Source organism: Aptenodytes patagonicus, chromosome 7 (assembly GCF_965638725.1).
Source record: "Aptenodytes patagonicus chromosome 7, bAptPat1.pri.cur, whole genome shotgun sequence".
Classification (NCBI taxonomy): Eukaryota; Metazoa; Chordata; class Aves; order Sphenisciformes; family Spheniscidae; genus Aptenodytes; species Aptenodytes patagonicus.
In genome coordinates, this window is record NC_134955.1 from 11,909,861 (window position 1) to 11,931,815 (window position 21,955).

Genomic DNA, 21,955 nt, shown 5'->3' on the forward strand with positions numbered 1-21,955 from the left:
GGCACTTGCACGTGCTGTGCACGTGTTTTTTCCCAGTGAGCACTAGCTTAACAGAGGATGAACTCTTCGGCAGTTAGATGGCTGGCTGTACAAGTGATATTTCAAGATTACAGCTGAAAGCAGAATTTGTCTAGGAGGAGACAGGTGGAATAGAAGGGCAAAAGGACCCTTTGTTCTGAATGTAACAACTGAGACTTAGGGGAGACTGTGATGCCAAGCGTGAACTCTCCTTTTTCTCTTCCATGCTGATTTGCTATGTGAAATTGCATCAAGAGGGAGGGGGAGTCCCTGCACTCCCCTAAAATGAGCAAGGGTATGGCTTGGTCCAATGATAAATAAAGGGTGAAGCTGCTTCTCCTTTATTCTGGAGTTTGTCTGAGTAGCAGTACTGTATACAGCTTTTGATTTCATTGCAGTATTGTATTGTAAGTTTTCCTGATATTCAAGCAAATTTTCAGAAAAAGTTAGGCTTAGAATATTAAATAGAAAAAGTAACATACAGCAAATTATTTCACCTGAAATGCAGGTGGGGAAAATATTTAGGACACCAAATTTTCTCTAGTAGTTCCTAGTCATTATGAAGATTTCTGAAGAATCCTAGGCTACGCAGCTCTCAACTACCACTCATTTGTGTTTTCATGTTTTAGCTGCCTCTTTAGGACAAATAAATTTTGTTCTTAAGAAAAAAAATTGTTTAGAAAAAATAACAAGTATGCCTTGACTAAATGATCAGGGGGCTGGAGCACCTCCCCCATGAGGACAGGCTGAGAGAGTTGGGGTTGTTCAGCCTAGAGAAGAGAAGGCTTTGGGGAGACCTTATTGCAGCTTATTAGTACTTACAGGGGACTTACAGAAAAGATGGAGAGGGATTCTTTATCAGGGAGTGCAGTGATAGGATGAAGGGTAATGGTTTTAAACTGAAAGGGGGTAGATTCAGATTAGCTATTAGGAAGAAATTCTTTACTGTGAGGGTGGTGAGGCACTGGAACGGGTTGCCCAGAGAAGCTGTGGATACCCCTTCCCTGGAAGTGTTCAAGGCCAGGTTGGACGCAGCTTTGAGCAACGCGATCTAGTTGAATATGTCCCTGCCCATGGCAGGGGGGTTGGAACTAGATGATCTTAAGGTCCCTTCCAACCCAAACCATTCTATGATTCTAAATCTCACTCTTTCACCTTATGAAGATTTTGGGAACTATTTTATTAGTTTTATTAATGTGATACCAATCTCAGTTTGCTTGTCTTATATTTTGTCTTAATGTGAATAATCAGAGAGATTATTAGGTGGAGCAAACAGGAAATGAAGCAATGGCCTTAGATAGGACACTTCTAGGAAAATAAATTCAAGAAAGCTATGGATTTATTGGTCCTTTAGTTGGAAGATGCCGTTTTACAGGCACAAGGATATTTGCAGGCCAAGTTTCTCAGCAGACATTAAAAACCCCCACCTTTTACAGTCCAGAAGAAGATTAGTTGTGAAGGTGATTAGTTAAGAGGCTGTTCTCCAAGAACACAAGAGAGACTGAAAGCGAAGCCTTGTGGCAGAGACCTAAGCTTTGAAGGCAACTGATACGCTTTTCTTCAGACCCGGGTATGAATCTTTTGTTACATTAATAATTTGCTTGCTGTAAACCTTCAGATTAAATAACACCAAGTTTTGTTTTGAACAACTTCTTTTGCATCACTTTAATCTGATGCGAGCCCTAGGCTTCCAGAGGAAGTTTCTTGAGGACACTGAATGAAGCTGGACCTGTAGTGAGGGTAGGGAGAGCAGGCAGCAAGTGGCAGCCTCCAGAGCCAGACTGTCAGTGCGTGAACGGCACTCATCCACCATTGAAAAGCACCTGGTGGGAGTGTGGTTGAAGGAGATGTGGAAGTGCCTAAGGCTCAGGCCTCATGTTGACTCTGACACTTTGCAGATCACAAATCCTGCCTACATTTTTACAGCGTTTCTAACTGACAGTAATGCTGACTCCTTATAATTTCACTTTTTGAGAAGGTAAGTGCCTTTTGTCGAACCTAACTGATTTCCTGAACAAAGGTGCTCTCTTCCAGTTGCCCAGGAGACATAGTTGTACAGCAGTACTGTTATGGTGAAAGAAATAGATGGTAAAGTGCTGTGGGCTGGAACAGACTCACGAAATGTAAGGAGGCTTATTTTGTTACAGAATAAGGGAGTTGTTTTTTTTTAATCATGTGCTTTGGTACCAACATCCAAGCAAGATTTTTTTTGTGGAAATTCGGTAGCTCCTCAGGGAGTATGTATGTGATGGTGATGTGAAAATGTGTGGTTGTGTTTTGCTGAGGCTGCATATTCAGTGAATGTGCAAAGGAACCTTGAATGAATGCTGTAAATCAGCACACAGTGAGTGTCTTGACTTCAGTGGAACTAAGCAAATGTTTGGCTATTGAGTCTCCAGTCCCTTGAAGAAGGACTGCTGTGACATTTGCTGTTACAACAGAAATGAAAGGTCCAAGTTCTCAGTAAAATTTTCAAAGTTACCCTAATGACTTAATAGTCCAATATTCAATATTCAGTCATTTGGACTTCCAAGAAAGTACTGGAGCGATTGTTCAAAAACTACTTTCCTAAATTACTGCAAAATTTCTATCTTCTTGTTAGTTGATGGTGATGTTGCAATATTGTAGGAACAGATGTGCTGGTAAAGTGTGTTTTGCCTGTATCTTGTGAAGTGTTTTAAACGAAAGTGCTTCAGTTGTCCATTTTGTGCTGAAGTGGACTGCAAAACAGCTAGCATACTTGTTGATGCTTGTTAAAAGCATCCTCTTGAAGAAGTACTGCTGTGGGCATTTATCTGTTTAACAACTGATTTAAATCACAAGTACAAAGTGTTTTTTTATAGGGCTACACATAAGATGATAAAACATGAGCATGGTTTTAATCTGTAAGATCGTATTTTACCTGCAGGTCGATTTAAAATATGATCAATAAAAAAAGTCATATATGTGCATACCTAACAAGTACATTATGAGATGGTAATTCAGGTCATGTAACTCAGCTGGTTAATCTCCTACTGCCCACTCCAGAAAGGTAATTTGTGTACCATCTTTAAACTAAAAACCCCAAAACTATACCACAAAAAACCAAAACCCAACCAAAAAAGTATTTTGGAAAATGAAAATAATCAAATAGAAACAGGGAGATATAGTGTGAAAGCAATTAAAATATTTTTCTTAATATATGAAATTATTTAAAGGGAAGCTTTACCATGGTTTCATGTTTAATAGCTTTAGGTTTCAGACTAGGAAGAACATTTTGAGTTTAATCAGTAGTGTCAATAGTTAATTCTGTCTTACCAAATGGATGTCCTCCCTTAATCCTGACATAGTTACTATTATGCTGTCTCACTGCAGGGACTGTTTTATTCTTGGGCTGGGGGAAAGGAGCCAGGGACTGTCCATAGGTTTTAGGAAAACTTTTCCGGCCAAGTGCAACACAAACCGATACCTCACTGTTCGCTAGCATGCTGCTCAAGTAGAATTTGTAGAGGGTATGTGCTTTTGATGTAATCCCTCCATTACAAAAAAACAGTAGTCAAATTATTAACAGGTTGTGCAATGTTTTCAATTCTGAAATAAGATACGGTATTATTGGATAAGATACTACAATATTTATAATAATTAATATATAGAATAATTAAATAATATCCATATTACTGGATAAGCAAAGCAACATCCTGAAAGAGCCTAGTTAGAAGGACTAACTGCCGCTGTACCACAGTCTGTTTCAGTTTGAGCTTATTTTTACATGCCACTTAAGAGCCGAAAGGTGCCTTTTCCAGTACTAGGTGAGAATACAAGATTTCACACCTCTTTTTCTAAACTGGTCCACAATGGAAAATGAAGCAATGTTAGCAGGTAGGGTGAGTTCTCTAAAGATAAGCAACAACCTGCTAATTATCTCTATTAAGCATAATTGCATTTGATCGTTCTACTTCTGTAGAGTTTTGCAACAAACAGAATTGGGTAATTCCCCCAGCCAGAGCCATCATTCTGCTTCTGCCCAGAAAGATGCTCAGACTGAACCATTGCTGATTTGACATCAAAAAAAGCTGGTGGAGTTGCACTATGAATTGGGCTTGCTTTATCCAGGAAGATGAAATGATTGCCTTCAGGCCACTCTGTGAAAGGCTGAGGAGACTTAGCTAATAAAAACAGCTCAGCCCTGAGGGTTTCCAGGTACACCACTTTTTTTGCACAAGCAACCCTGAGCTATAGTGTGGACTTCTCAGAGTTACAGCCAAGCCTGCTCATTTGTTTTCAGTGACTGATGTGTATCTTAGGAAAAAAAAAAAAGAAGAGAAGGAAAAGAATGCAAAACCCCTTGATTTTCTTCTACCACGTTTTCTGTGGTGACAATGTGCTGAAAAAATGGAATTAACAAATCACTTCCTATTAGTAAAAAATGCAAATAACTGACAGTTTCCCTCTCATTTCTCTAGTAGTAATTTTAGGTAAGAGGCAAACGAGCTGCAACAAAATGTTCATCTGTAGAATCAGTGTGTCCTAACATTCCCCTTTAAAGATCATCTTGATCTTACTGCCTTGCTATATCACTATCTCAATCTCTCTCCAAAAAAAGCATCTGGATAGTTCTTAAACATATCTAAAATAGTTGCTGTTGGTCCGCCTAGAAAGTGCATTCTAAATGTTCATTGCTCTTCTAAAGCATCAGTTTTGTTTGCAGGAATGTTAATTATCTAACTTATGAATGGAGACTGTTGGGGTGTGCTCTTGTTAGTCCTTTCACAGTTCTTACAGTTTACTTCAATCAGTGATAACTAACCATTTTGGAAATGTGCTCTGCTGGGTCCTTTTATTTACCCTTCTCTTCTCCTGTAGGGCATGAACTATTCAACTTCTCTCTGTTCAGACTCTTAAAACCTAGACTCACCTCGGTTCAGCCAGCTCAGATTTCTGCTATCATTTCTGTGTGGTGAAAAGAATTAAACTTGACAAAGGGGGTCAAACCTTTGATTAGTGTAAACCATTAATAGCAACTTCATTAACTTTTATGCAACTATGTCAGTTTACATTTGCTGCGGATCTGCCCCAGAAGTGTTCCAGAGGACGTAGTCTTGCACAGGAACACTACCATTTGTTTTGATCTGTATTTAATCCCTGCATTGACTGATTTCAGCATTCAAAGTTCGTTTTTTTCAGTAAGCTCCCAAATCTCTCCTCAGTACTGGTTTGTTCTGTTTCTCTGCTTTCTCTCCTGTTTGCAATTAGTATTTTATCAGAGTTTTCACAAATAAGAATACGCACATATAAAACAAGCTACAACATCAACAGTGAACAGATACCAGGAGATAGTACCAACCTTCAAGAACAGAAAAGATTCCCAAATATATACAGCATAATTTCCAGTTCCCCTTTTGTTACAGACATATAGAATGGATACAGTAAGATGACAAGGACATTAATTTGGTGCTTCTGTCCAGCTCTTGTCTGTTGTGACTCTTGATACCACTAGAGTTGTCAAAGCCTTACACCTACCCTTATTGGATAAGGCTGCTGAAGCATGATGTTGCCATTTCATCTTTCTCATGGTCCTCTCAAGAAAAAGGTCTGATTTTAGCACAATAACTTAACTTCTACTTAGCAAACAGACAATCCTGGCATAGTCTTGTGTTACCTTTCTGGGTTTATATGTAACCTGTTATCTTCTAGAGGACACATTATCGACCCTGTCTGGCAAGCTCACCTTCCTTCCCCTACTTTTTCTTTCTTCTAGAGAAACCTCCCACATATCTGTTTCTAGTCAAACAGAGTGGAGAGAATTTGTGTAATATAATAGTCTCATGCCTTCGGTCATAAGTGTAATCACTGAGGCACTCCTTTGCTACAAATCCAGAGCAGACAAAATTTGCAGACAAATCCAGTCTCTTGTGTCTGTGTGTATTGACATATACAAAATAAAATGAGAACAAATAGCCTGAAACATGGCCATTCTGATCTCTCTCCTGCCATGTATCTGTCACCAACTGCTAATAACTTTTTATTGTATCTACTGGATTCTGATTAGCTGCCTCAAATTTGTTTTTTAGCATTTGTTTATAGAAAACCTTCATTTATCTTTCTCTCTGTCATATAAAAGATTGAGATCCTTCCTGCTGAACTGCTGTGCTGCTGTTTGCTTTCTTACCTCTCCAGTTAGGTATTATCCTCAGATGAAACAGCCTAATCAGAGTTGATGGCAATACTCAAACTAACCCCACTTCCTGCTAGAGGGTGTACATCTTGCTCTTTGAAGACCCACGGTGCATGACCATAGGAAACAGTAGTAAAAAGGCACATGATGAGACAACAGTCAGTTTTGTTTGCGTATTTCCTATTAAGTAGTTAACCAACATTTACTTGTTGGTAACAATTAACAATTAATTGTTAATTTAGAACAACTTTTAAAATGTTGCGTTGCCTCCTACATGAAAGGAAATAATTTAAAAGCCACTATGGGGTCAGCCTACTGCTATTCAGCGTATTTATCTTTGCCATTAGCTTTTTGGTAAAAGTGCTGCTTCTGTCTAGAGGCCACAAATCTTGTTTGTGCTTCCTGTTGCAGAATGTTTATTACACAAGCAATCAGCAGCTCCATGTGGGTGTTCTGAGTCCCACTATCGACGATGATGACAACAGATGCCTGGTGGATGTGAACAGCAGGCCCAGGCTCATTGAATGCAATTATGCCAAAGCCAAGAGAATGAAGCTTTACTGGCAGTTTACTCAGGTAATTCTTACTCAGCAGACATTTCAGAAAGTTCAAAAGCTCTGTTTCTGTATCTGAAGTGTGAATAATCTGTTTACTAACAGAACAGAACCAGATTTATCCTTGCTTTCTTTGCACGGAGCTGGGAAGCTACGTTTACATTTGATCCCAATGTCAGCTACCTCAGGAGGTTATAAAACTTGTATTATATTTTCTGAGTTCACAATAAATTATTTGTTTCTACGGCAGAGTGACTGCTACAGAATTATCTCAATCAAAAAAAAAAAGTTATTTTGGTAGAGTCAAATGCAAAGTAACCTATTAAGAACAAGAAACAGAAAGCTTTTTGGTTTTTTTGGAAGTAGCAACTCAGAAAAGGGGGTAGTGGGTCATTGATGATAACAGCCTCATCATGAGCTACTTTTGTGGTTCCTTACTTAAAAAGGCTAATGCTTTTGTGTGTGTGTGAGGGGGGGGGGGGGGGGAGAGAGAGAGAAAGAAGTGCAAGTAAAGGCTGAGAAGTGATTTCACAGTGATGAGAATGCTAATGGGACACTGAGTCCAGGCCTGGTGTCCACACTTCATAACTGATTTAGAAACACAAGGGAGAACTATAAAGAAGCCACAAAAGTTCTGGGGCTAGAAAACACGCTCTGCGGTAATAATGCTTATGGAGATCACTCTGTTCAGTTTAGCGAAGAGGAAGTGGCAAGGTGACTCAAAGTGTATCAGTGTTTCCACAGAGGGACATAGGTTATCCTGAAGACAAAACAGGTTCCAATGGTTGGAAGCTAAAGATAGTCAAATTTGGTCTTTCAAAGGAAGGTAAGGTTTTCCTAAGGTAAGAATTAAGACATTAGAAGTTTACCATGTCAGGTACTGACATGTCAGTTGCTTAGGATAAATAAAATGAGATTACAATACTTTCTAAAACAAGTACATGATTTAGCTTCTGTGAAATATTTAATAGCTAGTACAAGTTTGATGGGTCACAGTTGCTCCTCTGCAGTTTTGAAGCTACAAATCTAGTTGTGTACTCCAGCCCATGGGCTGAGGCTCACCATTAAGGTAATTTTATTCCTGCATTTAATTTTTCTGTATTATCCATGTGGGTTTGCAAACATCTTTTCTGCCACCTCATTGGGGTTTTTTTCTTTGACTTCAACAGCCATGATCAGTATATTTTAGGACATTGGTAATACAGTTTAGCATCTACCTTAGTGCAGAGAGCATTTGGACAGCAATCAGTAAAGCATACTGTGAACATAATTTCTATTTATACTTGAAAGTAATCCAGATCTTTGTTTTTAAAGGGTAGCTCTCAAGCAGCAGACCTTAAATCCCTAACCTGGAAAGACATCCCAGCTTTCACTTTCAATCTCCTCAAGGGCAGAGTTTTAATTATGTCTTCTCTCAAATTGTAACAATAGTCTGGTCATGAGGGGGGGGGCCTCACTGTGGTCATCTCTGCACTTGATTTTTGGTACCATTTTTTAAAAAGTATAATTAACATATTTACTTAAATAGTATTTCAGTAACATTTTAGTACTGTCCACCTAGTCAGTCATTGCTCTGTATAACCCAACCCTTTGGTGACAATTAATGGTTTCTACTCCAGAATACTGCTGCTATTTTGTAATACCAATTATGTTAGATCTGATTTGGGGGGCAGCAGTAGAATGCAGTGGTAATTTAACTATTAAAAGCTTCAAAAATGGTATTTAACTACTTTAGGTTTGTTTTCTGTCTGTATTTCCATTCCATGTTCCAAATACAATCTCCCAGTGAAGGTGCAGTGCTGTTAAACTAGATTCTATGGACTGTACTTAGGTCTTCTACGAAGAAACTTCTGCCCAGGAGAAGTGAAAGCTAATTAGTTGTTTCCTTATGATAAATTAAGAGACAAATGAAATAATTAAAAGCTTGCTGTTCAAAAAGGATTTTGTTAATAGCCAATGCAATTAAAATGCCATTATTTCTCAACATACAGCATGGTACACAGCCCCTTGTATGTTCTGTAAGCTAGAAGAAAGCTAATGAGAGTAATCAAGGCTTGCCAAGACCAGCTGATGAACGCCATTTGAAATACTCCTATTTAGTCTGGTGAAAGGACGTGTTTCTGTGAATACACTGGAAGCTGTCTATCTGAAGAGAGTCTTTTTTATTATGTCTTTAAAGCTCTGGTATTTATTTTCCATATTGTGCAGCAAGCAGAACTACTGAAAATAAGCAGGACTGTAAGTATTGATGCTTATGTAGTCTTGAAGTTTGTGAAATATTAATTAAAATGTGGATGCTGGCCATAGCTTATTAGAGCACCTTCCTTTGGCTGCAAGTATACTTTGACTTCTCTGGATTCTCTAGCCATTCAACAAGAATGGCTGATGATACAGATAATTAAAAATATAGCAGTGCAAGTAGAGAATTGTCTCTGAAAGGGCATGGGAACAAGACTTCCAACCAGAGCAGGATACACCAATTGAACTAGATTTCCCTGACCAGCACAAAAATCAGTATTTGCCCTGCATTCCAGACATGTATCTTAAAATTTGAATGAGGAAACTTTCTCATTTTTCTGCAAAACACACTATATTCTGAGTGGCACCATGATGGTCTGTAGTGGGACATGGACTTCAGTCTGGTTGATAGAAGACTCTACAGCTTTTTGGAAAAAGGATTCCTCAGATAACATTTTCCTCCTCCTTTGCATTGTTGAAATGTAATGATGAGAGAAATCCTTATGACAGAAGTAGAAAATAGGGGTCATCCTCAGGTAGTGGTCTTGCTTCTGTAGATCTATTACAGAATTATTTAATTGTTAATTTGCATCTTTGATTAGAAGTGTGTGTGTATACACATATATGCACACGTGTGTGTGTATACATATCAAACTTGATTTCTTTTTTTAAAATTTATCTTTTACTTTGGTTTTAAATTTTTAAGCTATGTGGCTACCTTAATTATAGGCAGCTGGAGGCAGACACTCAGATGTCCACCGCTACCTTGTGGGCAAAATAGTGGTTTAATGGGCATTCATATGGAGGGAACCACCACCCACACCTCAAACTGTTTTCATTCTACACCATGCTGGCTGACTGGACAGAGGCCTTGGGAGACTTTGTGGTGTCTTTCTGTACAGGACAAACTTGCATTGAGCATTCAAAACTTGTATTATGTGTTTGTATAATCAGGATCCATCTGAGCAAATTTCCATGCTTCACAGTTTTGTACAGCTGCCAAATGCAACGAGACCCAATAAAATGTAGGCTTCAGTGACATTCTTCCTTCCAAGGCTTCTTCAAGTGTTTATAACTGTAATTATGTCGAATTATGTAAATTAGTCCTGAAAAGACTCCCATCAACTGGGTAGTGTTCAAGAATTTTATTGTTCAGGTTGTTTGTCAAGTATTCTCTTAGGGAAATGCTTATTTTGGGAATGCTTTTATACTGAAAAGTCTTCTAGGTGTTTGACAGTTCACCTAGTTCAGTCTGTCTCACCACTTTTTCATTTAATCAGAACAAAATTAGACCTTATAGCAAAATAGTAAGTAATCACCAGAAATTACACAAGGCAGAGAAGATAGCATTACCAGAATTACATGGTAGTAAAATGGTCAGCATTTTACTAAAATATTAATTTAAACATGATACCAAGGAAGCTGCTCTGGCATCATGAACCATTAGGAAAGCAAAAACTAACCTCAGTTGCCACTGCGTTCCCCTTATTTAGTACTAAACAATTAATCCTGCTTGCACCCTGTGAGCTCTTTATGGCAAGGAGCAGGTGCACATGCAGTGTGCTGGCAGCAGCAGTTTGCTCCCCAGTGTAACCAAAAACTTGCGGGCAGCATCAGGTCAGCAGCACATGTGCATGACAGTCACTGCCCACGTGCTCAGTAAAGCTGTTGTCCTTGGGACTGCCGTAGTGATTGCGTTACATGGTCTGTTGTGTGACAGAGAAGGGGCTCCGAGATGCAGGAGATGATGGAGGCCACTGCACCTGGACAGATAACTCCTTGGGACATCTTTCAGTAGAAACTGCTTATGGCCAAAACCATGCTCTTCTGAACTATCTGACACTATGAAGTTTGTTCTGTGTACTAAGAAATAGTACATTCCAAATGTTGCAGTCAGGGTTTTTTGGAGGGTGTGTATTGGTTTGGGTTTTTTAAGAAGTTTCTCAGTCTCCAGTGTGATTTCTCAGGTTTATTGCTGATAGAACGGCAGTTGTGACGTAACGCCTGCCCTACGAGTGAAATTCATCTCTACATACATCATCTGGGTGACAGCAGGTCATCTAGAAAGTACACTTATGGCATGTTAGGACTCCTCCAGCAGCATAACAAAGGCAAAAGGAGGAAGTTTTTCTGTACTCTTTATCTTGAAGTGTCTTCATGTTTTTATTTAGTCGGATAAGGATGTGACTGTTTCCTTATGCCTCTAACCATACTAGATACGCTGTCACTCTTTGCTGTTGTGAGAAATGTGACAGGTGAGGGCTCTGTGTAAAAAGAGGTGTAAGAAAGGACACGAGGCAGAGCTAAAAACCTAAGAGAGTAATCCTTTTAAGGCTGTTCCATGTTGAATTCTTTTCAGTACAGCAAGCTCTGTTAATTTAAGTAATTCAACTTCCAGTGTGGTTGCCATAGAAAGATAAGAAAAGTATGCACCTATAGGGATGGACGCTCATCGCAGACCTCATGGGAGGGAGAGGCTGTGCAGAGCCTATGCTCAGCACTGTCGTGTACCCATACCCACTAGCGGTTGCATCTGCCTGCAATGCTAACATTGCTTTTACATGTTATGGAAGATTGTGATTGTAGTCACTGCTGGTTTCCACAGGAAATCTTGCAGTTCAGAAGTGTTCAAGAAGGGGTAGTTTATGCTATCCTGAAAAGCTGTAAATAAAATTTGTTGCTGACAACTGTAGTTACCATATGTATAATTTCCCAAATATCATAATAGGAATTGCTTTGGAAGGAAAAGGAAAGACAGACAAGAGCAAATGAATTACTCAGGTGTTACAGTATTCCACAGATAAACATGATGATTCAGATCTCATTTAAATAGGTATTAGATAATAGATAGATTAAATAGATACTCTGTGTAGCTATATAAAGAAAGACTAGACCTTAAAATTACTGAAAGCATTTACATCTTGTTCCTCCTACAGATTTTGGCCTTTGCCAGACAGTCATTCTGAATTATTCTTACCTGCCTTTATTTTATGAAATGAAAGGATGTGCAATACTACTGCTAGCTAGAACCATTACCCACAACCACATCCCAAACAAGTGAGGGAATGCAGGGTGCAGACTATGTGGCAGGATTAAACTGGAGGCCTGTGAAGCAAGCACAGAATCTCTGTACCAATTTCGTATGTCCCCTCGCTGAGCATACACAGTGCAGAAGGGGAGGCTAACACCATTAAACAGCAGGCAGTTTCCTTCTACTGTCCACTCCCCGGTTTTCAACCCATACATTAGCCAAGGACATCAGTGTACAAGAGGGATTAATTTCTGTAGAGCTGTGTGTCTAAGGGAACAATTGTCCCCATGAACTTCTTAAGATTCTTCCATTATGAGAGCCACGGCATCATTAATTTATCAAGAATTTGAATTTATGCTGTCCTTCTAACCCCAAAGAATGTAAATACACTCAATATGTATTTGCAGTGTAAGACATGCTGTACTGCTATACAGCTATATAATTACGCAGTGCTGCTATCTGCCTGGCAGCTCAGAACAGCAAGCGATTGTGATCCTGTTAAAAGAAATACAGATTTTCATCCTGCAGGAGAACTATAAAGAAAAACAGAACCTAATTATTCAATTAATTGAGCCAACAGACTAGGTTAAGCCTCATATTTTTAGTGAGGCTATCCAAGTTTTAAATAACCAGTGTTGCCAAGTGTTCAGTTTTAAACCTCAGCCACAAAAGAGCACTTCCACAAGCCCCAGGCGCCCCAGTGCAGTGTTGGTTATGGGTCCAGTATATCAGCAGCACTTTTTCCTATACTTAGCTACTCTTTGCCCGTCTTTGATCAAGTATTACCCTAGCTTGCCTGTACTTAATATTTTAACTAACAGGATAACTGCACAAGGTGTTACAGCTGGAGGACAAGGAACCTGAACCATTGTTCTGCTTAGACATGAGAAAGTGATAGTTAATGTTTTAATTTTCTTTTTGCTCTAGTAAATTTGTCCCTAATTCATGTGCAACTTAACCAATATTCTTGTCATATTAAACACTTTTTAAAAACAGGTGTATTAGAGTATTTGGTTTTTTATACTCCTTTAACTACGTCTTACTATAAGGCTACAAACTCTTTAGTACCATTTATGCAGAATGGAATTGTTTAGAAGTACAAAAATCTGGAAGCATTCAGTCTTTCTCCATTTTGAATACTTGACTTCAACTTAAATATGAAAATGTATATGCAAAACATGCAGAAAAAATATTAAATAAAACACAATATTATGTAGTAATATTTGTAACAACTGGTGTTAAACTTGCTTGCAGTTATTGCTGTAGTTAGTGGTAACCAAAATTTCCTTGTATAAGTTTCGTCTTCTATTTGGACTAATTTTCTAGTAGCAAGTTTTAATCTTTGCAAATTAGGTGTAAAACTTACCAGCTAGAAAGTTTGTGTGTGAGTACAGCAGTAAAATGAGCTTTCAGTGGGTGCATTTCCAGTCTTTTCCAGCATATCACATTATGCAGTATTTACTCTCCTGAGGACTACATTTAAGCTCCAAAGACACTTGTGCTGAATTAATTTAGAAGGAAGTTAACACATACCCATATTTTTCCTTCAAAACAGATACCCTATTTGCATATTTTAGCATACAATTTTAAACACCACATTTATTTACAAAGAAATTATTTGTTCTAGTTCCACCTGATTGTTCCTAATTTCAGATGTCCAGATAGGCTCCATCCAAAAATCGCAGATGACAGCTGCTGCTGACAAGGTACTTCATGGCATTATAATGACAGACATGCAAAAGAATGGCCAAATCCTGAATGTTTTCTACAACTTGACTGATAACCAACACTTACCAAATGAAGTGGCTGGGTATCAGGAGATCTGAGCTCTGTTCTTAGTCCCTCCTTTGCATTACTGGACCAATCCCTTCTTGGGTTCTGCATTCCTCAGCTGCAAGATGGATGGAAGTATTTTTACATTTAGCATACATCTTTTATTATTTCTAGCTTCCCAGACGAAAACAAAACTCTGTCCTGATCAAGTCAGTAGAAGTTGCATCTTTAATTCCAATGGAGGCAAGAACAATATGTATGTAAGCAAGGTTTGGCTACCAAGTAACACCCTACAACCCAAGATGCAAATACTTGAGAAAAGTTTTCACTTGGAAGGCAATTAAATCAGGATGCAATAATGATATATGAGACAAGAAAAGAGGGTTTGTTATTTAGTGAGATGATCAGGCCATCAAGTCTGGTATCCTGAACCTGTCAGTGACGATACCCAGTATAACAGACAAAAAATAGATTATTTCCATTATTGTCTGAGTAAACTGTGCAAGGTTTGTGCTGCAGCTGCAAGGACATTCCTTTCCCAATACCAATTATAATCAGCGAACAGATTTGTGTGGTTACTATGGAAGAAGCCATTTTCAATAACTAGATACTGTGACCAAAGTCCCAAAGAGCCCAACCTAAACTCCCATGTTAGAATATGCAGATCAATTGATATACTAGTGCAAATTCATTTCTTATTTTTCTTCAGTTGGCACTTAATTTATTTCTTAGTCTCTAGAGATTGGTTTAATCATAAGCATATAATGACAATGCAAGCAGATCAGTTTCTGGGTTAAAATGAGTTAGGAAGCCTTCATACTGAGCACTCAGATTAGAAAATCTAGACTAATTGAATACACCACACACACAGACACACAAAAGAAATAAAATTGTCATTCAGTATTTTTGTTTTCCAAAGGAGTTTCATTTTAGTAAGAGTTATGTCTCACAACGAAATAGGAATGCGTATTTTCTCTCATCTAAAACCCGTAAATCTTTGGGAATCTGTTAAGATGTCTAGGGAAAACATCTCATCTTTCCTAGAGAAAATATAAAAATCTTGGGTTTTCTAACTGTGCTGAAAGGAGTTTCTTATTTGTCTGGCTGAAGATGAATAACTAGGTATCTCCCATGCTAAGATTGGTAAATAATAACTTGAACTTTTCTTCTTTACATTAGTTTTCTAGGTGTGCTATGTTAGAGGAATATTTTAATCTGTAAGGAGAACAAGAGAAAGAATAAGGCAGTAAGGTGCTCTTAGGCATGATCTTCAGGTGCATGCTGCGAATGGATTTTCATTAGCAAACTAGTATTGCATCTTGCGCAGACTCAGAAGTGGGGAGGGAAGACATGTTAACAAGAGTTTTACACAGACAAGCAATGCAGAACGAGCCTTAGAAAGCAAGATATACAGAAGTGATGACTGCTTCAAAACCAAACAAAAAGGCAAAACCTAGGAATACACAATTTGCCACATCACAGATCAGAAAATTAATTAACTGGATTAATTACCTCATCTAGAAGACTGCCTCAGGCAATGGTCAGTGCTTGCTGTTTCACAGAAATGAGCTCTATTCTGAGCCAGCAGTTCACTGTAACACCAGGAGGAGGATTCCCTTCTTGACCCCTAATGTGCTCTCTTCATAAAGACCGAGATTTGATTTGTCTGAGTGATCATCTCAGCATGCCTATAAAAAGTTGTTTTATCAGCACTCTTAAAATTAACCCAGCCACTAAAAACATCTAGTCAGTCACTGAACACTGATGCCTGCGACAATGAATTCAACAGGTTTCCTATACCCACATAAATCACAGTAGTTGTTCCAGATTTCTAACTCTAACAATCCTTTTTCCTTAGACAGTTCATTTACCAATTTCACACTGGTATTCGTGGGTATTCATACTTTTGATCACTGAAGTCAGATCCCACTAATTTTCATTTACATCCTAAGCAAAGTCCTATTTTTATTTCATTTTAGTATATTTTGCAATTCCCCATTATCTGAATATTCCATCACGCTTTAAAGCATATTCCATCACACTTTAAAGCATCTTTGTTGCCTTTCTCTGTCTTCTACTTTAGACATCTTGAAGCAAGCCTAGATCGAGGCAGATAAATCAAGCCTGACTTTTTTGCAGAAGTCATTTATATGTAATCTCAGAATGAAAGAGAAAAAGGTAACTTTTCTAAGCTTTTCACAAAATGTATTTGTAAAACATGCAAATAGAGCCAACTTATCCAGCACTCCCATCTTTTTCCTAGTTATATCATAATATTGTTTCTCTACACAGGCAGCTACTGTATGGCACAATCCATGAAAAGAAAGATTGTATAAGAAAAAATTTTCCGTTTTCTGTTTTTTAGTTAGAGCAAAATTACCCCGCAGAAAACATCGGTGCAGAGCATTAACTTTGGATTCTTTTCTATAGGCCAGGTCTCACTCAAGACTCCAGAGATGTTTAGAGACACAGGATTTACCTATAGCTAACACGCCTGCTAGTAAAAGGAGGTAATAAAATGTAGCATTTGTTGTTGTTAACTTATATAGTGTAGAAACACATCTTAAGTTCTAATTCAGAACTTTGGAGTATTGAAGTTAGAGCACTAAGAAGCCAGCAACTACTCACTATAGTGGGGTCTGCATTTATGTTTTTCCGAATGCTACCAAGTAGGACAGTAGGCAGTATATGGCAAAAGGAGGATGCAGGGGAGACACCTACAAACAGCATCTCCTTTAATAGTGAGAAAAAAAATTCAGAAAATGTCAACCTGTGAATCATCTCTCACCAACATGCATTTCTGGAGCTTACTGTTTTATGACTGTCAGTTCTCAAAAAGGCATTCAATTTATTTCTAAATGAATTGTCCTGTTAACTTGTTACTCAGGACAGCAGCTGTAGTCAGAAAAGCCATGCACGTCATTATCAACTGCATAGCATAAAGCTAGTTTTTTCCTTTTCTACAAAGGACTTATTAGGTAATCCTAGCTATCAGAAGATCAACATAATACATCATCATCTGGATTTGTTGCCAAAACAAAACCAAACAATATGTTCAACTGTAAATTCTGCATTGAGCCATAACTATCAGGGCTATGTATGGATAAAAGATTCCCTTTTTAAACTACTTCCCACTCCCCCCCGCCCCCCCAAAAACAGTGTTCAATAATTAATTTTTAAAAAATCATATTGTATACCTAGAATATTTGTTTCTGCAGATGTTTTTCTAATAATACGTCAGAAAGACTTCCTGGCCACTGCTGATACAGTAATGATTCAGTAATGATTCGTGTTTACTTTCTGAAAAATCCCTAATGATCTTTCTAGTCTGGCTAATGTATTCTACTCCAAAGCCTGCTTCAATTTTCTTAATTCACCATCTTCTGTAGTAAAATGCTTTTTCAGCTATCGTATCCTGAAGAGTTTCTTTGTATTTCAGTGAAGACTTGAATTTATTTCTTTGCAAGGTATTATTTTCTTAATCTTGCTATTAACAATGGGCCTTTGTAATCTGTTATAAATCTGTGATAAAATTTTATATATATGTGGAAAATATCACTGATAGGTATAAATCCATACATTCCATTTCTGATTTTTATGCTGTTTCTCTGTAATTTGTTTTCTGTTCCACTTACGTTATCTGTATGAAACTGCATTTACTTTTGCCAGGTTTAATTGCTTTTATTTAAATACTTTCATTAGCAGTATTGTGTATTTACATATCTGGAAGATTCAACTATTACACCTTTAGAGGGCTGTGCTTGGACCCTAGACTGCTCTACATTCATGTAGCCAATCTAGGTTAATCAAAACAGAAAACGACTGCACAATCCACTAGTTACTAAAACCTAGTTTGGACATACAGATAAGGCTGCATCATTCAATTTGTCACAGCTGCAGTATTAAAAAATTAGCATTTACAATTATGTAAAATCTGAACACTCAGAAGTCTCAGAAGTGGAATGAGTTGAATGAGACAAAGTGTGACGTAGACATTAAATTGTTGTAACTGTTGAATGATGCGTCTAATTCCATTGTCAAAGGATGTTTCATAGTATTTACTCATTGGGTACCAGCGAGCAGACATAAGACCAGTGCTGGGATGGCTACCTGACAACAGAACCTGAGTGCAGGAGGAGAAGCGAGGAGGAGGAAAAAAAAATATTTTTTTTTTTCCCTTAAGAAATGGTTTGGCTGATCCCTATTATAACTCCACCTAAGTTTTTGTTGTACACAGGAATTAGTTGTGTAATGGAAAAAATAAATTCACATTTAAAAAGTGTCTGGTAAAGATTCTCATTTGCCTATCTAAATTTAAATAGTGATCTAAATAGCTGACAGACAACACCTTTTTAATATATAACACTGCTGTATATAATATTTCATACACATAATAGCAGTTGAATGCACCTTATTTTCACAGTAGTTGCGTCAAATATATTAGGAACCAAGTGCCTTTGAAGAAGAGCAACAGCTACAATATACTTAACTGAGGAATATGTCAATTTAAATAGTTAAAATTAATTTTTTAATTATTTGAACAACAAAGAGTATGTTATTGTTGTGGTTTAACCTCAGCCAGCAACTGAGCACCACACAGCCACTCGCTCACTCTCCCCACTCACGCCCTGGTGGGATGGGGGAGAGAATCGGGAGAGTAAAAGTGAGAAAACTTTTACAGAAGTGACCACATAGAAGACAAAATGACGTGTAAAAAAATCGAGTAATTTTTTTAGGACTAAATTTAGTGTACTAACAGTCACTGAAAATTTACCCCAGTAATCTGGGGTAATTCATTTAATGAGATAATGAATAATTCTGGGATCATTCATTTAATGAGAAGATCATGCATTCTGTTTGGAGTGGAGTATCTATGTTATATATACCTCAGCTTTATTCTTTGATTCAAATGTATCAAAGCAATAGTGAAGATTAGAGTTTCTGTGTCAAAGGCAGAGTGAACATGTAAATATCTGAGGTCACTGATTGAGGTACAAATAGAAAATTACAGACTAGTGAATGCAACAATCTATATAGCATATGTGATACGAGATTGGATACACTTACTAACCTTGTAAGAGCTTTTTCTGAAATAGCCATGGTTAGGCAAGCTGGTAAGAGCACTTTTTTTCTCTTATAGGTAGAATAACATGAGCTTTAATGTGATGAGCAAAAAGTCGGTTTAAACTGTAACAAAAGTGTATGCTTTATAGTAACTTGTTAAAAAGAGCTATCGGTCTGATTTTCAGTAATGCCGACAACCTCCAGCATTTGTTCAATATCCCTCACTTTTATACGTGATCAAACCCTGTCTTAAGTTTCATGCCCAAGAGCTTTTACTAGCTTATGAAGCCCTGGTTCAGTCCAAAGCAACAACCTCCCTTCCCCGTTTTCCCCTTCTACATTGCTTTTTCTGGGAAATTTGGAAACCCAGTACAACAACTTGCAGCTCACAAAACCCATCACACCTACCTAAACGACTGGACTGTCATGGATCACATCTAGCAGATGTGCCACAAACAATTACTAAATTGACCAAATCAATTAGATGTTGTGAATTATTTATTCAGCTTTAATGATGCCGCATATCCACATTCAAATCCTTCCTTTAAAATACCTAAACTATCTGAAGTAGCATCTCTGTTCATTTCCTGCCAAGTGCTTTTTTTGTTCATATATCAAAACACAACCTTGGTAATCTGACTTCAGAGTAACAAAGAACAGAAAATTACTTAGTTCTTGCTAAAGAGAATTCTTACTGAGGAAAATTACAGAGTAAATATAATAGTAAATTTCTATTAAATACAGCCAGAAATAAAAAAGATTTTACACTGTGACCAGTAAAGTGTCATCTGATTAAAAGGCCTGTCATTCAGCACAAAAGATAAGTAACCATAAGGTGAGATTTTTGGCAAGAAAACCCATGAGCCATTCAGAACTTTTTGGCTAGGTATATGTTTACAGAAACTTCTTAATGCATCTTTTGTCATGAAGTCAGAACATGCTTTGTTTGGAAGGGAGTTTATCTGAGGAGCGTAACATGGTATATAAACCCAGTTCTGCAGCAGCAATGGTATGGAGGGGCAGGCATTCCAGGTTACATGGTGTGTGTACACTGTACATATTTCTTTACCAAAAATTTGTATTTAACATCTCTGGTATTTGCAAAGAAAACCGTACCAATGCTCTGTCCCATTTGTAGCCCTCTGGATAGGAGGCATTCTAGGCATTAGAGAAACTTTATGACAGCTTTCAACTAAGCCTGGTTCTGCAAGGACCGATATTCCAGAGAGGACCCATCCCACTTTACTGCCCTGCAGAACAAATATGGGAAGGGGGGGTTGGGAACTGTGCATCCACCATCCCCCAATAAACCAAAACAAAACCCATAGAACAGTTCAGCAAAGACTGTCTAATTACTTTGCACAGCTTATTAGCACTCCAGCTCTAACCTAGAATATGTAAGTATATACTTGCAACATGCTGCTCTTTCTAAAAGCAGGTTGTTTTTTTACGTACGACAGACTCGCATGGGACTGCCTACCAAGCATGTTGGACTATCCTTGTACAGCAATGGTTTGCAGGCACATCGAATGGTATTCTTAGATGCCATATTATTGGATAAATTCTACTTTAGTGAAATACTTGAAAGGAAACCTCTTACATATGGCGGATACGCAGAAAGTACAGTAATTCTAAAGGAAGTCAAAAGTATTGCTTTCCATTATGTATGTGTGTTATGTCGTATTTCAATAGCTATTGGTCATAACAGGATGCGTGACTTGAGCTAGTGTTTATATTAAAAGTATGCTTATGAAGCACTCAATCGGTTTGATACGTGTCTAAGGCTACCAGCAGGAGTTGAGAGCATTTGTGCCTCTCGGGAATTGCTTCAATTTGCATTGCAAAACCCATCAAGTTTTCAGTCAAACTTCTTAGTGCTGTCACGTTCAGTCTATTTTTATAAAATAACTGACCTGGATATTTATTTATCCTCTTGAGACGTCTGCTGCCATTGAGCTGCCTCTCATCATCAATGATCTTAATCCTAATTCTGTTCATCTGGGCAGAATTCCTCTTTAACTTGTTTCAGCCTGTGTAATTATATTTTATGTATCATCATTAAAGATGCTAGCCTAGGCTATCAATTTTTTTGCCTTTAAATTGGAAAGTAGAGGTCTTACCTAGGATGTGGAAAGGGAACCAGATAGGCAACTTGCCTTTCACTTAGCCTGAAGTGTAGTATTACAATAAACAATTTTGCTGAGTGAGCGGTAAACATGACTGTCAGAGTTTTATAGAAGTTTTACTAAATGGTTATAAAAAAAGAATTAACTAAAAGGACACCTTTGTCTGCATTTGGCTTTAGGCTTCCAAAATGCTCATGGTGACAACAGACTGCAGAAACCATTCAGGAACACTGTAATTTGGAGGTCAAGCGAGTCACAGTAGCAAAACGTAGTGTTAGATTTCAGCGCATCAGTCCTGCTTGCTCGCTTCTTTCAGTGGATTTATTCAGTTCATGTGCTTTAAACATTAAACAGCTCGCTAGTTCAGGCCTTGCAACATATAGTGGGTGGGTGCATTGTCATCACCCTAGAGATAATAGACCAATACCACTGTCACAGGCTCGCATTTGGCATATGAAGGGGAAAAAAAATGAACACAATTAAGTAGGCTAACAACAGGAAATTTTAAGTAAGCACTATGGAAACCCTTCTCCCTGTACACTTCAGAGCAATTCTTTCATTTATATGCTTACTGAAAGGAACCAAAGCTGTGTAGACTGCATCCTCTCTGAGGGATTAAGCCATGGTTCTGCACCCACCTCACATCTCTTAGGAGCTGAGTTGTTCCGTTTCTAACAGGACTTGAGCCTTTACGTTTCTCTTTTGGGGGGGCAGGAAGGGGGGGGAAATCATCCTGCTAAAAGCATATCTGCGCTCTACAACACTCAGTTCACACATATTAGCCACTAGTTAACTTTGGTGTCTCTTATGTTCCATGCAGCAGCTCCAATGTACTCAGCAGGGTGATTTTCAGTAGCCACTACAGAGTGCTTTGCAGCACATCAAAAAGAGCTTCCTCGGCTTTTTATCTCCCGAGTCACTTGTTTCTGTTAAATAGAGGCCGGATTTCACATGAGGACACCTAAGGAAAAGAGAAGGAGTGGGGGTGGGCTTTTGT

The 21,955-nt window shown here is 38.1% G+C and overlaps 1 protein-coding gene across 5 annotated transcripts in view; it reads left to right on the top strand.

Annotated features, from left to right (window-relative positions):
• The window catches only part of GALNT18 (polypeptide N-acetylgalactosaminyltransferase 18), a 362,119-nt gene that overhangs the window by 336,779 nt on the left and 3,385 nt on the right, over positions 1–21,955 (top strand). For 2 of the 5 annotated variants that reach the window (XM_076343978.1, XM_076343979.1), the window contains one exon: positions 6,584–6,748. The exons of 2 other annotated variants lie outside the window; for them this stretch is intronic. In XM_076343978.1, coding sequence (XP_076200093.1) covers positions 6,584–6,748 — 165 coding nt within the window. Of the gene's footprint in view, positions 1–6,583; positions 6,749–21,955 lie in introns of those variants that run through there. One more of the 5 variants, XM_076343981.1, reaches the window with a different exon arrangement.